The 15,000-nt window shown below is 50.8% G+C and overlaps 2 protein-coding genes across 2 annotated transcripts in view; one reads left to right on the top strand and one right to left on the bottom strand.

Annotated features, from left to right (window-relative positions):
• The window catches only part of mapkbp1 (mitogen-activated protein kinase binding protein 1), a gene marked incomplete at both ends in the record, with an annotated part of 50,922 nt that extends 38,344 nt beyond the window's left edge, over positions 1-12,578 (top strand). The window contains 18 exon segments of the mRNA XM_079573693.1: positions 344-419; positions 629-740; positions 971-1,034; positions 1,121-1,228; positions 1,398-1,477; positions 1,554-1,588; positions 1,863-2,015; positions 2,796-3,025; positions 3,095-3,198; positions 5,152-5,307; positions 6,273-6,354; positions 6,430-6,767; positions 8,047-8,532; positions 8,616-8,743; positions 10,263-10,557; positions 10,919-11,048; positions 11,131-11,586; positions 12,512-12,578. Of these exon segments, the coding sequence (XP_079429819.1) occupies positions 344-419; positions 629-740; positions 971-1,034; positions 1,121-1,228; positions 1,398-1,477; positions 1,554-1,588; positions 1,863-2,015; positions 2,796-3,025; positions 3,095-3,198; positions 5,152-5,307; positions 6,273-6,354; positions 6,430-6,767; positions 8,047-8,532; positions 8,616-8,743; positions 10,263-10,557; positions 10,919-11,048; positions 11,131-11,586; positions 12,512-12,578 (3,100 nt within the window).
• A 716-nt stretch (positions 12,579-13,294) lies between these two features.
• jmjd7 (jumonji domain containing 7) overlaps positions 13,295-15,000 on the bottom strand; it is a 9,497-nt gene continuing 7,791 nt past the window's right edge. The window contains exon 9 of the mRNA XM_079574099.1: positions 13,295-13,422. Coding sequence (XP_079430225.1) covers positions 13,328-13,422 — 95 coding nt within the window. The 3' untranslated portion in view covers positions 13,295-13,327. The remainder of the gene's footprint in view (positions 13,423-15,000) is intronic.

The following is a 15,000-nucleotide window of genomic DNA, read 5'->3' as shown; positions in this document are numbered from 1 at the left end:
TCCCCAAATTTTTCCCAAATTTAACCCAATTTTCCCCACTATTTGCATTTTTTCTTTTTTTCTTTTTTTTTACTTGTCTTTCACTTTTTTTTCCTTTTTAAATTTCTATAACAGCATAAAAACTTGAATATAAAGACTTTATATTTCTTTTCGGTACCTGCTTTCAATACTTTTATTTTTCCGATACCGGTAGCACCTAAACCTTCATTTTCGACACAGTACTGGTATCGTTTAACGGTGCCAGCCCTATTTATGAGGGCTGTGTGGAAGGGCATCAGGAGCTCTGTGTGATTATGAGGGCTGTATGGAAGGGCATCAGGAGCTCTGTGTGATTTTGTTGCAGGATCTTCAACATCAGTAACGGGAAACAGAAGAAGATGTTCAAAGGCTCTCGAGGAGAAGACGGGACGCTCATCAAGGTTCATCATTAGTTATTATTTAGATATTTATTACTTTTATATTTATTATTTATTATTTATATATTTATTATTTATATATTTATTACTTATATATTTATTATTTATTATTTATATATTTATTATTTATATATTTATTACTTATATATTTATTGCTTATATATGTATTATTTCTCTGACGTCTGTAATTGATCAGCTTCTTCTTCTCTCAGGTCCAGATCGACCCCTCTGGACTCTACATCGCCACCTCCTGTTCAGACAAGAACATCAGCATCTTTGACTTCTTCAGCGGAGAGTGTGTGGCTACGATGTACGGGCACTCAGGTACTGCAGTACTACTACTACTACTACTGAATACTGCTGAATACTACTGTAGTACACTCAGGTACTGCAGTAATACTGTTAGCATGCTAACAGTATTACTGCAGTACACTCGGGTACTGCAGTAATACTGTTAGTATGTTGTTAGCATGTTGTTAGCATGTTGTTAGCATGTTGTTAGCATGTTGTTAGCATGTTGTTAGCATGCTAACTCTCCTCTGGTGTGGTTGCAGAGATCGTGACGGGTCTGAAGTTCAGCTCCGACTGTAAACACCTGATCTCTGCGTCTGGAGACAGGTGAGGCCACACCCCTCAGTCATGTGACCCGATGATGATGATGATGATGATGATGATGTAATGAAGGTGTGATGTTTCTCTCTCAGCTGTATCTTCGTGTGGCGTCTTCCTCCTGAACTCACCATCAGGATGAAGCAGAGACTGTCAGAGCTGCGGCCACAGAACTCCAGCTCCCAGAGTGCACCGGGGCACAGGTAAGCTCCGCCCCCAGACGCTCTGACGCTCTGACGATGTGTGGATGTGGATCTCCTAAAATACCTCTCCTGTTGCTTTAATGACGGCCTTCAAAATAAAAGCCTCTGATGATCCGATATCATCATGACATCATCACTGAACACACGTGCACTTCCTGTCGCTCCTCAGTGACCTCGTGACCTCTGGCGTGGCGGCGCTCTCCTCCGACAGCGAGCGGGACGAGGAGGAGGAGCCTCCGGCGGCGGCAGGTCTGTACCGGGGCATTGTGGGTAATGTAGTTCCTGATGACGCGCTGTAGTTCTGATGGTTGTGGTGTCTCTGCAGAGAGAGAGAGGCAGAAGGTTCCGGAGCCGAGGAAGGTCAGTGTTAAAGACTCATGAACTTTCACCTTTGACCCAGAGCACTGTCTACGGCTCCGCTTTACCCAAATCTAAACGCCCAGAGCACTCTCTACGGCTCCGCTTTACCCAAATCTAAACGCCCAGAGCACTCTCTACGGCTCTGCTTTACCCAAATCTAAACGCTTCAGAATGATCTAAAGTCATGTTTTATGTTTCATGTTGCACGAGTTGAGAACCTGTTCATCACCGTGGCAACAAAACCCATTCTGACTCTGGTATTGGTGATTGACAGGAGCAGCCCGAGCCCCGCCCCTTGCAGCCAGAGTCCCGCCCCTTGCAGCCAGAGTCCCGCCCCCTTCGGCGCCGATGGTCCCGAGACTCGGAGCGAAGCCTGATGGTTCACTCCATGTTCGACCTCAGAGACCTGGACTCCAGCGACGCCGAGGTACAAGTACTGCTACTACTACTACTACTACTACTACTACTACTACTACTACTACTACTACTACTACTACTACTGCAAATATTACAAATACTATGAATACTGCAAGTACTACCACTACTGCAAATCAAAGCTCATTAAATTAAACTCTAGGACATGGGGGCCATCTTGTGACTGGCCCTTTAACCCAGTGCAGTGACTCTGTGATCATGTGACTGACCACATGACTGATCATATATATCATATATATCATGTATATTATATATATCATATATATCATATATATGATATATATGATATATATTATATATATCATATATATCATATATATCATATATATCATGTATATCATATATACTGTGACAGATAAGCAGAGCTGATCCGCTCACGATGACCTCACGTTCTGGATCAGTGAAAATGTTCACACTGGGTTTGCACTGGTGGCTTAGGGGTCGGGCTGAACGATATATCGTATCGATATCGAGATATCGATATCGATACGATATATCGTTCAGCCCGACATAAGGGTTAGACACACGACACGTCGGCTACAGTTTATTAAAGAGTTTAGAAAAAGTACTGAATATTTCAAATACTATGTGGGTTTTATTTTAAAGTGAGATTTTAAAAGTAAACAGTCAAACCCCGCCCTCCACCTGTGACCTCACAGGCCAGAGCTCGTCTCATTGGTCAGAGTGGATTATTAATGTTACTCCTGCTCCAGCGCCCTCTGGTGGCGACTCATTTATGTAAAAGTCTCCCCTTTGTCTCCGGCAGGTGCAGCCCCGCCCCCCGGAGGATAACCCCGCCCCCCAGGGCTGTGACCAATCGCTGCCAGAGCCGGGACTCAAACGGACCAATCAGGAGCTGGGCAGCACCGTGAGCCTCCAGGTCCCGGACGCCAGAGCCAATCACAGGCCGGACTTCATCCAGCTGGCCAATCAGAGCCCAGAGAGGGAGGCGCCCGTGCTCTACCCAGACCAATGGGAGGACAGAGTCAGCCTGGCCGGACAGTAAGCCCCGCCCACTCACAGATCCTGCTCCTGTGGGGGTTATGCTGATGATGTCCCTCCTCTCTGTAGTGAGTTCGTGGTCCAGGAGGTCGGGGGGAGAGGAGACAAACCGTCCCCAGACAGTGGCTGTTCTCTGGGCTTCAGCCGGAGGTCCAGCCCGGACCGGCCCACAGGTGAGTGTACTCTAACCCCGCCCCTAACCCCGCCCCTAACCCCGCCCCTAAACCTAACCCCGCCCCGACCGGCCCACAGGTGAGTGTACTCTAACCCCGCCCCTAAACCTAACCCCGCCCGGCCCACAGGTGAATATACTGTACTCTAACCCCGCCCCTAAACCTAACCCCGCCCCTAACCCCGCCCCGACCGGCCCACAGGTGAGTGCTCTATACTCTAACCCCGCCCCTAACCCCGCCCCTAACCCCGCCCCGACCGACCCACAGGTGAGTGTACTCTAACCCCGCCCCTAACCCCGCCCCGACCGGCCCACAGGTGAGTGTACTCTAACCCCGCCCCTAACCCCGCCCCGACCGGCCCACAGGTGAATGTACTCTAACCCCGCCCCTAACCCCGCCCCTAACCCCGCCCCTAAACCTAACCCCGCCCCGACCGGCCCACAAGTGAGTGTACTCTAACCCCGCCCCTAACCCCGCCCCGACCGGCCCACAAGTGAGTGTACTCTAACCCCGCCCCTAACCCCGCCCCGACCGGCCCACAGGTGAGTGTACTCTAACCCCGCCCCTAACCCCGCCCCTAACCCCGCCCCTAAACCTAACCCCGCCCCGACCGGCCCACAAGTGAGTGTACTCTAACCCCGCCCCTAACCCCGCCCCTAACCCCGCCCCTAACCCCGCCCCGACCGGCCCACAGGTGAGTGTACTCTGACCCCGCCCCTAAACCTAACCCCGCCCCGACCGACCTACAGGTGAGTGTACTCTAACCCCGCCCCTAACCCCACCCCTAAACCTACCCCCGCCCCTAACCCCACCCCTAACCCCGCCCCTAAACCTACCCCCGCCCCTAACCCCGCCCCGAGCGACCCACAGGTGAGTGTACTCTAACCCCGCCCCTAACCCCGCCCCTAAACCTACCCCCGCCCCTAACCCCGCCCCGAGCGACCCACAGGTGAGTGTACTCTAACCCCGCCCCTAACCCCGCCCCTAAACCTACCCCCGCCCCTAACCCCGCCCGGACCGGCCCACAGGTGAGTGTACTCTAACCCCGCCCCTAACCCCGCCCCTAAACCTACCCCGCCAATAAACCTAACCCCGCCCCTAAACCTAACCCCGCCCCTAAACCTACCCCCACCCCTAACCCCACCCCTAACCCCGCCCCTAAACCTACCCCTAAACCTACCCCTAACCCCGCCCCTAACCCCGCCCGGACCGGCCCACAGGTGAGTGTACTCTAACCCCGCCCCTAACCCCGCCCCTAAACCTACCCCGCCAATAAACCTAACCCCGCCCCTAAACCTAACCCCGCCCCTAAACCTACCCCCACCCCTACCCCCACCCCTAACCCCACCCCTAACCCCGCCCCTAAACCTACCCCTAAACCTACCCCTAACCCCGCCCCTAACCCCGCCCCGACCGGCCCACAGGTGAGTGTACTCTAACCCCGCCCCTAAACCTAACCCCGCCCCTAAACCTACCCCCGACCGGCCCACAGGTGAATGTACTCTAACCCCGCCCCTAACCCCGCCCCTAAACCTAACCCCGCCCCTAACCCCGCCCCGACCGACCCACAGGTGAGTGTACTCTAACCCCCGCCCCCACAGGTAAATATACTTTACTCTAGCCCCGCCCTGACACTAACCCCGCCCCCACTGTACTAACCCCGCCCCCACTGTACTCTAGCCCCGCCCTGACACTAACCCCGCCCCCATGCCTTGTCGCAAACTGAAGTGAAGGAAAAGAAACGTTGATCAGGAGAGACTTCAGACAGAATGTAAAACATGTACAACAGTCGTCAGCTTCAGTTCAGCGAGCGTCACCTGACCCGGTTCTGTTGGTTCTGTTGCTGACCTGGTTCTGTTGGTTCTGTTGCTGACCCGGTTCTGTTGGTTCTGTTGCTGACCTGGTTCTGTTGGTTCTGTTGCTGACCCGGTTCTGTCGTTGCCGTGGTGACAGACTCGGAGCGACTCAGCGCTGACGGGAACTCTTCGGACCTGGACGAGGAGGAAGAGGAGGGGCCTGCGGCAGAAAGGGGCGTGGTCCCCCAGACGCCGGACCAGGAGGCGTTTCTGAAGGAGCACTTCGGGACGTTAGGGCAGAGCTCTCCGAAAGGTACTTCTGTCCTTCTGTCCTTCTGTCCTTCTGTCCTTCTGTCCTTCTGTCCTTCTGTCCTTCTGTCCTTCACCTTCAGACTCAAAGTGTCTCAAAGTGTCTGAAAGTGTCTGAAAGTGTCTCAAAGTGTCTCAAAGTGTCTCAAAGTGTCTCAAAGTGTCTCAAAGTGTCCACGGCCACGAGCGGAAACTTTCACTGCAAAAAGTATTTAACTACATCAGTATAAACAATAATCCACGTTTTAGTTGTTTTGACGAGTTAAGAAGTTGTTGGGCATTTGTCCTGGATTATTTCACTTGTTCTGAGATGTTTCTGACTCGTTTCGATACATTTCGTCCTTATTTCAGGTCATTTTCTTTGCCAATGGGGAAAGAACATTGGTCTTGTCTCATTGGCAATTTTACTTTCTTATTTCAGGCGAGATTTACCCTAGAACTGGTCTGAAATGTCCTCAAACAAGCAAAGCAAACTTGATCAGGAAAAGTGTCTAAAAGAGTGAAAACCGCTCAAAACAAGAAACATTTCCTCAATTCCAGTCATTTAAGCCAATGCTTGATATTCATTAAAAAATGACGAAAAAATGACAAAAAATATGACAAAAAAACGACAAAAATTTGATTAAAAAATGGACGAAAAAATGACAAAAAACTGACAAAAATGTGATGAAAATTTGACAAAAAAATGACAAAAAATTGACAAAAAAAAATACAAAAAAATACCCTAGAACTGGTCTGAAATGTCCTCAAACAAGCAAAGCAAACTCGGTCCGATCAGGAAAAGTGTCTAATTTAGTGAAAAACAAGATATATTTCCTCAATTCAAGTCATTTAAGACAATACTTGATATTGACTTTTTGTAGTGTCTCTGTATCAGCTGCACTTTATTAACTCTTCTTCTTGAACGCCGACTGTAACAAGTGAATTTCTCCTTTGTGAGATCAATAAAGGATTATCTTATCTTTGTAGGAAGTCCGAGCCGAGCGTCTCACAGCTCCTCCGAGAGCCTCAGCATCTCCTCCAGGTTCCTCTCACACTCGTCTGCTCACAGGTACGTCGTCCTCCTCCTCTCCCCTCGTCCTCCCCCCCCCCTCGTCCTGTCTCACCGGTGTCTTCTGTCTCTCAGTCGTCCAGCGCTGCCTCTCGCCTCTCGCTCTGATGGAAAGACTCCTCTGGTCTCTGAGGTCCGGCCCCTGAGACAGAACCAGGAGGAGCCCGAGACTCCGCCCCCTCAGACTCCGCCCCCCTCCCAGGTTCAGCAGGAGGGCGGGGCCCCTGTGGCTCCTGTGGCCCCCCAGGCTCGGGCCGAAGCAGCAGCGGAGCAGACGGCGCCCCCTAGAGCCGCTCTGTTCAAGAAGAAAGTCCCGGAGCCCAGACGAAGCCCGGGGCCCAGGGGTCAGGGGTCAGGTCTGAGTCTGGGCCTGAGGAAGAGCCAGTCTGTGACCAGCCTCCTGCAGGACAACGGTCAGTACTGCACTCTGTTATTATACTTACACACTCTCAAGGCTGCGGGTTTGTAGAACTACATCTCAACCTCTGAACTCCCACCTGAACATGTTTTATCCAAATCTAAAAGCTTCTTCAAAACAGCGACAAAAAACGAGAAGAAAATGAGGATGAAAATTGACAAAAGTGACAAAAATCCAGCAAAAAAAAAGACAAAAATCCAGCAAAAAAAAGACAAAAATCAGCAAAAAAGTGACAAAAATCAGCAAAAAAGTGACAAAAATCAGCAAAAAAATGACAAAAATCCAGCAAAAAAATGACAAAAATCCAGCAAAAAAATGACAAAAATCAGCAAAAAAATGACAAAAATCAGCAAAAAAATGACAAAAATCCAGCAAAAAAATGACAAAAATCAGCAAAAAAGTGACAAAAATCAGCAAAAAATTGACAAAAATCCAGCAAAAAAAAGACAAAAATCCAGCAAAAAAAGTGACAAAAATCCAGCAAAAAAAAATGACAAAAATCAGCAAAAAAAAGACAAAAAATCAGCAAAAAAAAGACAAAAATCCAGCAAAAAAAAGACAAAAATCCAGCAAAAAAATGACAAAAATCCAGCAAAAAAATGACAAAAATCCAGCAAAAAAAAGACAAAAATCCAGCAAAAAAAAAGACAAAAATCCAGCAAAAAAGTGACAAAAATCAGCAAAAAAGTGACAAAAATCCAGCAAAAAAATGACAAAAATCCAGCAAAAAAAAGACAAAAATCCAGCAAAAAAAATGACAAAAATCCAGCAAAAAAAAAGACAAAAATCCAGCAAAAAAGTGACAAAAATCCAGCAAAAAAAAGACAAAAATCCAGCAAAAAAAATGACAAAAATCCAGCAAAAAAAAGACAAAAATCCAGCAGAAAAAAGACAAAAATCCAGCAAAAAAAAAGACAAAAATCAGCAAAAAAGTGACAAAAATCCAGCAAAAAAATGACAAAAATCCAGCAAAAAAAAGACAAAAATCCAACAAAAAAAAGACAAAAATCCAGCAAAAAAAAGACAAAAATCCAGCAAAAAAAAGACAAAAATCCAGCAAAAAAAAGACAAAAATCCAGCAAAAAAAAGACAAAAATCCAGCAGAAAAAATGACAAAAATCCAGTGAAAAAGTGACAAAAACACATAAGGGAGATAAAAAGTGACGACAATGGCAAAGAGAAAGCTCTTGGTTTTGTCGGGGGGTCAGAGGTTAAACATCTGAAGTTATTTAACATCTTAACTCCACCTGAACATGTGTCCTGTTTCTCTGCAGCTGACCCCGCCCCCTCAGGCCCCGCCCCCTCTGCCCCCGTAACCCCGGTGACGGCGGTGCGTCCCTCCACCCTGCCCTGCACCCCGCGGCGCCCCCTGCCTGCGGCCGCGCGCTCCTACATGTCTCCGACCGCCGCCTCCAAGGCCAAAGTGTCTCGCTCCGTTTCCATCGGCGACGGCCTCAACGACCCCGACCTCTCACCCCAGACCCCCCCGCCGGCCCCTCCCCCCGTCGCCGCGGTGACCGTCCCCGTGCTCCTGGCCCCGCCTCCCTCGGCCGGGGGGAGGAGCCTGCAGAACCGCGTCCAAAACAAGCCCCTCCCAGACAAACCCGTCTGCAAGACCACGGCCACCGTCAGCGCCCCGCCCACCACACCTGTCCTGCCCATCGCCACGCCCACTCCAGAGAGCCACGCCCACTGCAGCGTCCCGCCCATCGCCACGCCCACTCCAGAGAGCCACGCCCACTGCAGCGTCCCAGAAACAGGTCAGGACTGGAATGTTCTATGTGGGGGGTTTAAGTTTGGTCGATTTTCTAACCTCTCTCTCTCTCTCTCTCAGGGGAGGCAGGAGGGGCGGGGCCAGCAGGAGGGGTGGAGCCAGCCGCTGAAGAGGAGGAGCTGAGCGTGGAGGCGTGTGAAGCTCTGACCAATGAGCTGCAGAGCGTCTTCAGCCGAGCCACTCACCTCTACAGGAAGGTAAATGTAACTGTCAGCTCTGGCTTTGTCATTTTTTGTGGATTTTGTTGTTTTTTTGTTGTTTTTTGTTGGATTTTTGTCGTTTTTTTGTCACTTTTTTGTCGTTTTTTGTCACTTTTTTGTCGTTTTTTTGTCACTTTTTTGTCGTTTTTTTGTCACTTTTTTGTTGGATTTTTGTCACTTTTTTGTTGGATTTTTGTTGTTTTTTTGTTGGATTTTTGTTGTTTTTTTGTTGGATTTTTGTTGTTTTTTGTTGGATTTTTGTTGTTTTTTTGTTGGATTTTTGTTGTTTTTTTGTTGGATTTTTGTTGTTTTTTTGTTGGATTTTTGTTGTTTTTTTGTTGGATTTTTGTTGTTTTTTGTTGGATTTTTGTTGTTTTTTTGTTGGATTTTTGTTGTTTTTTTGTTGGATTTTTGTTGTTTTTTTGTGGATTTTTGTCGGGGTTATTTCCTTGATTTTCAATGTTTTTTTGTTGGATTTTTGTCGTTTTTTTGTCACTTTTTTGTCGGATTTTTGTCGTTTTTTTGTGGATTTTCGACGTTTTTTTGTCACTTTTTTGTCGGATTTTTGTCGTTTTTTTGTTGGATTTTTGTCACTTTTTTGTCGGATTTTTGTCGTTTTTTTGTTGGATTTTTGTCGTTTTTTTGTCGTATTTTTGTCGGTTTTTTGTCACTTTTTTGTCGTTTTTTTGTCACTTTTTTGTTGGATTTTTGTCACTTTTTTGTTGGATTTTTTTTGTTTTTTTGTTGGATTTTTGTTGTTTTTTTGTGGATTTTTGTCGGGGTTATTTCCTTTATTTTCAATGTTTTTTTGTTGGATTTTTGTCGTTTTTTTGTCACTTTTTTGTCGGATTTTTGTCGTTTTTTTGTGGATTTTCGACGTTTTTTTGTCACTTTTTTGTCGGATTTTTGTCGTTTTTTTGTTGGATTTTTGTCGTTTTTTTGTCGTTTTTTTGTTGGATTTTTGTCGTTTTTTTGTTGGATTTTTGTCGTTTTTTTGTCACTTTTTTGTTGGATTTTCAACGTTTTTTTGTTGGATTTTTGTTGTTTTTTTGTTGTTTTTTTGTTGGATTTTTTTTTCATTTTTGTCAGTTTACATCCTCATTTTCTTTTCGTTTTTTGTCGCTGTTTTGAAGAAGCTGTTAGATTTGGAGAAAACATGTTCAGCTGTGGCTCCGCCCTCACGCCGCGCTGTGCTGTGGCTCCGCCCTCACGCCGCGGTGTGTTGTGGCTCCGCCCTCACGCCGCGGTGTGTTGTGGCTCCGCCCTCACGCCGCGGTGTGCTGTGGCTCCGCCCTCACGCCGCGGTGTGTTGTGGCTCCGCCCTCACGCCGCGGTGTGTTGTGGCTCCGCCCTCACGCCGCGGTGTGTTGTGGCTCCGCCCTCACGCCCCGCGGTGTGTTGTGGCTCCGCCCTCACGCCGCGGTGTGTTGTGGCTCCGCCCTCACGCCCCGCGGTGCGCTGTGGCTCCGCCCTCACGCCGCGGTGTTGTGACTAAACCCACTTTTCTCTGTTCCAGCTGGGCGTGTCCTCTGCGGCAGGCCCCGCCCCCGAGCAGCGTCACATGATCTCCGCCCTATCCGAGTGCTTCCAGAGCCTGAGGGCGGAGCTGGAGGGGCTGCCGCTCGGCATCGTGGGTCAGGAGGGAGGGGCCGGCGTGGAGGGGACGCGCACGGCGGCCATTTTGGAGGAATACTCCCTTCTGCTGCTGCAGGCGGTGACGAGGAGACTGCAGAGCCCGAGTACTACTGCGAGTACTACTGCGAGTACTACTGCGAGTACTACTGCGAGTACTACTGCGAGTACTACTGCGAGTACTACTGCGAGTACTACTGCGAGTGCTACTGCGAGTACTACTGCGAGTACTACTGCGAGTACTACTGCGAGTACTACTGCGAGTACTACTGCGAGCACTACTGCGAGTACTACTGCGAGTACTACTGCGAGTACTACTGCGAGTACTACTGCGAGTACTACTGCGAGTACTACTGCGAATACTCTGAGTACTGCCGACACTCCGGGGACATGAGCTGCTACTGCGAGTACTGCAAATACTACTGCAAATACTACTGCGAGAACAATAATAAAACTCTTTTATCTTGAGACTGACGGAGGCTCTTCTTCGTCCAGGACAAAAACACTAAGACTCGACGTTTCACTTTATGATCGAAAAAGGAAAAACCAGCGACGCACGGTTCATGTTTTTATGTGAACTCTCTGTCCCCGCCCCCAACGAGGACACGCCCCCAATGAGGACACGCCCCCAACGAGGACACGCCCCCAACGAGGACACGCCCCCGGAGCTGTGCACGTGTCATGACAGTATTTGCATGGATGAACTTTTGTTAAGATGATGATTTCGATCAAACTTGAATCTCACACACGAGCGCATTCCCCACACTCACTCACGTCTTCCAAACCCTGGACCCGGACCTGGACCCGGACCTGGACCTGGACCTGGACCTGGACCTGGATCTAGACCTGGACCTGAATCTCGACCTGGACCTGGATCTTGACCTGGGCCTGAATCTAGACCTGGACCTGGATCTAGACCTGGGCCTGAATCTCGACCTGGACCTGGATCTAGACCTGGGCCTGAATCTAGACCTGGGCCTGAATCTAGACCTGGACCTGGATCTAGACCCGGGCCTGAATCTAGACCTGGACCTGAATCTAGACCTGGATCTGAATCTAGACCTGGATCTTGACCTGGGCCTGAATCTAGACCTAGGCCTGAATCTAGACCTGGACCTGGACCTGGACCTGGATCTGGACCTGAATCTAGACCCGGGCCTGGACATGGGCCTGGGCCCTGTTAATCCTGGTGCTTTAAAGTTTAAACGGTACTTGTTTTCGGGGTTCCCAAAGCGGGGGTCGGGACACGAGGTCGTTGTTTCCATAAACTCTGAGTTTGATCAAAGCTGTGATTTATGTTTCTGTGAGATTTGGTCAAATATGTTCAATGATCTGTTTAATCAGCATAAAGCCCAGATGTTCAGGAGTGTCAGAAACATCTGGACTCGCTGCTGGAACATTAGCTTTTATAAGAACTAAGAAGCAAAACATCTGCTTTAAAGTTTGGAGACTCAATCCAAACAACCCTCACTTTGGAAACCCCTGATGTAGAAACTCGTGCATTCCTTTATAAAGTCTTAAACATCTGTCCAGTCGTTTAAATCTGTCACAGACTCCGTTAAAAACCTCCTCCTCTTCAGTGATCTGGACCTAAAGCCGTCACTTTTACAAACGCACTCTTTCCATTCCCTTTGTACAGTTTTTATCCTGTTGTTTACACTGTCCTGGGCTCTGATTGGCTCCTGGGCAGATTTAAACCCTGTCCTGGGCTCTGATTGGCTCCTGGGCAGATCTAAACCCTGTCCTGGGCTGTGATTGGCTCCTGAGCAGATTCAAACCCTGTCCTGGGCTCTGATTGGCTCCTGAGCAGGTTTGAACCCTGTCCTGGGCTCTGATTGGCTCCTGAGCAGATTTAAACCCTGTCCTGGGCTCTGATTGGCTCCTGAGCAGATTCAAACCCTGTCCTGGGCTCTGATTGGCTCCTGAGCAGGTCGGTGAGCTCTGATTGGTCGATCCTGACACTGTTTGTGAATGAACTGTATATTTATTCTCGATGTGACGCTTTGTTTTTAATGTTTTTAGAGAAATTTGGGCCAAAACTGTTTTTACTTAAAGGTCAAATGTTGGAAATAATAAAAACTTAAAAATGTTCTCTTTAGTTTGATAGAATCTTTATTGTACACACATTTACAGGGGCGTGGCCGAGGCGGTGATGTCACGGCGTGGCCGAGGCGGTGATGTCACGGCGTGCCGGCAGTGATGTCACGGCGTGCTGGCGGTGATGTCACGGCGTGCTGGCGGTGATGTCACGGCGTGGCCGAGGCGGTGATGTCACGGCGTGCTGGCGGTGATGTCACGGCGTGGCCGAGGCGGTGATGTCACGGCGTGGCCGAGGCGGTGATGTCACGGCGTGCTGGCGGTGATGTCACGGCGTGCTGGCGGTGATGTCACGGCGTGCTGGCGGTGATGTCACTGCGTGCTGGCGGTGATGTCACGGCGTGCTGGCGGTGATGTCACTGCGTGCTGGCGGTGATGTCACGGCGTGCTGGCGGTGATGTCACGGCGTGCTGGCGGTGATGTCACGGCGTGCTGGCGGTGATGTCACGGCGTGCTGGCGGTGATGTCACTGCGTGCTGGCGGTGATGTCACGGCGTGCTGGCGGTGATGTCACTGCGTGCTGGCGGTGATGTCACGGCGTGCTGGCGGTGATGTCACGGCGTGCTGGCGGTGATGTCACGGCGTGGCTGAGGCGGTGACGTCACGGCGTGCTGGCGGTGATGTCACTGCGTGCTGGCGGTGATGTCACGGCGTGGCTGAGGCGGTGATGTCACGGCGTGCTGGCGGTGATGTCACGGCGTGCTGGCGGTGATGTCACGGCGTGCTGGCGGTGATGTCACGGCGTGGCTGAGGCGGTGACGTCACGGCGTGCTGGCGGTGATGTCACTGCGTGCTGGCGGTGATGTCACGGCGTGGCTGAGGCGGTGATGTCACGGCGTGCTGGCGGTGATGTCACGGCGTGGCTGAGGCGGTGATGTCACTGAGTTGGTCGATCAGCTGGTAGTAGTTGTATTTGATGTCGTACTCCATGTCGTACCAGAAGTTCACTGGAAAACAAAGTCATGTGAGACTTTAGGGGCGGGTCATGTGAGACTTTAGGGGCGGGGCCTGAACTACAAAGTCCAAAGGGATTATGGGAAATGAAGTGCGGTCGACACGTGCACTGACATGATGGATCTGAGCAGGGTTTGGATCAGAAACGTGTTGCCCTGAGGCTCCTCCTCCCTGTGACCTGAAGCTCCTCCTCCCTGTGACCTGAGGCGCTGTGAGGCTGTAGTACCGTGACTGACCTGCGATGGCGCTGTGAGGCTGCAGTACCGTGACTGACCTGCGATGGCGCTGTGAGGCTGTAGTACCGTGACTGACCTGCGATGGCGCTGTGAGGCTGCAGTACCGTGACTGACCTGCGATGGCGCTGTGAGGCTGTAGTACCGTGACTGACCTGTGATGGCGCCGTGAGGCTGCAGTACCGTGACTGACCTGCGATGGCGCTGTGAGGCTGCAGTACCGTGACTGACCTGTGAGGCTGTAGTACCGTGACTGACCTGTGATGGCGCTGTGATGCTGTAGTACCGTGACTGACCTGTGATGGCGCTGTGAGGCTGTAGTACCGTGACTGACCTGTGATGGCGCCGTGGCCCTGTAGTACCGTGACTGACCTGCGATGGCGCCGTGATGCTGTAGTACCGTGACTGACCTGCGATGGCGCTGTGAGGCTGTAGTACCGTGACTGACCTGCGATGGCGCTGTGAGGCTGTAGTACCGTGACTGACCTGCGATGGCGCTGTGAGGCTGTAGTACCGTGACTGACCTGCGATGGCGCCGTGAGGCTGTAGTACCGTGACTGACCTGTGAGGCTGCAGTACCGTGACTGACCTGCGATGGCGCTGTGAGGCTGTAGTACCGTGACTGACCTGTGAGGCTGTAGTACCGTGACTGACCTGCGATGGCGCTGTGAGGCTGTAGTACCGTGACTGACCTGCGATGGCGCCGTGAGGCTGTAGTACCATGACTGACCTGCGATGGCGCCGTGAGGCTGTAGTACCGTGACTGACCTGCGATGGCGCCGTGGCGCTGTAGTACCGTGACTGACCTGTGATGGCGCCGTGAGGCTGTAGTACCGTGACTGACCTGCGATGGCGCTGTGAGGCTGTAGTACCGTGACTGACCTGCGATGGCGCTGTGATGCTGTAGTACCGTGACTGACCTGCGATGGCGCCGTGAGGCTGTAGTACCATGACTGACCTGCGATGGCGCTGTGAGGCTGTAGTACCGTGACTGACCTGCGATGGCGCTGTGAGGCTGTAGTACCGTGACTGACCTGCGATGGCGCTGTGAGGCTGCAGTACCGTGACTGACCTGCGATGGCGCTGTGAGGCTGCAGTACCGTGACTGACCTGCGATGGCGCCGTGGCCCTGCAGTACCGTGACTGACCTGCGATGGCGCCGTGGCCCTGCAGTACCGTGACTGACCTGCGATGGCGCTGTGAGGCTGTAGTATCGTGACTGACCTGTGATGGCGCTGTGAGGCTGCAGTACCGTGACTGACCTGCGATGGCGCTGTGAGGCTGCAGTACCGTGACTGACCTGCGATGGCGCCGTGGCCCTGCAGTACCGTGACTGAC

This window comes from Gobius niger, assembly GCF_951799975.1.
Source record: "Gobius niger genome assembly, chromosome: 16".
Lineage (NCBI taxonomy): Eukaryota > Metazoa > Chordata > Actinopteri > Gobiiformes > Gobiidae > Gobius > Gobius niger.
This window is presented reverse-complemented; position numbering and strand designations above follow the sequence as displayed.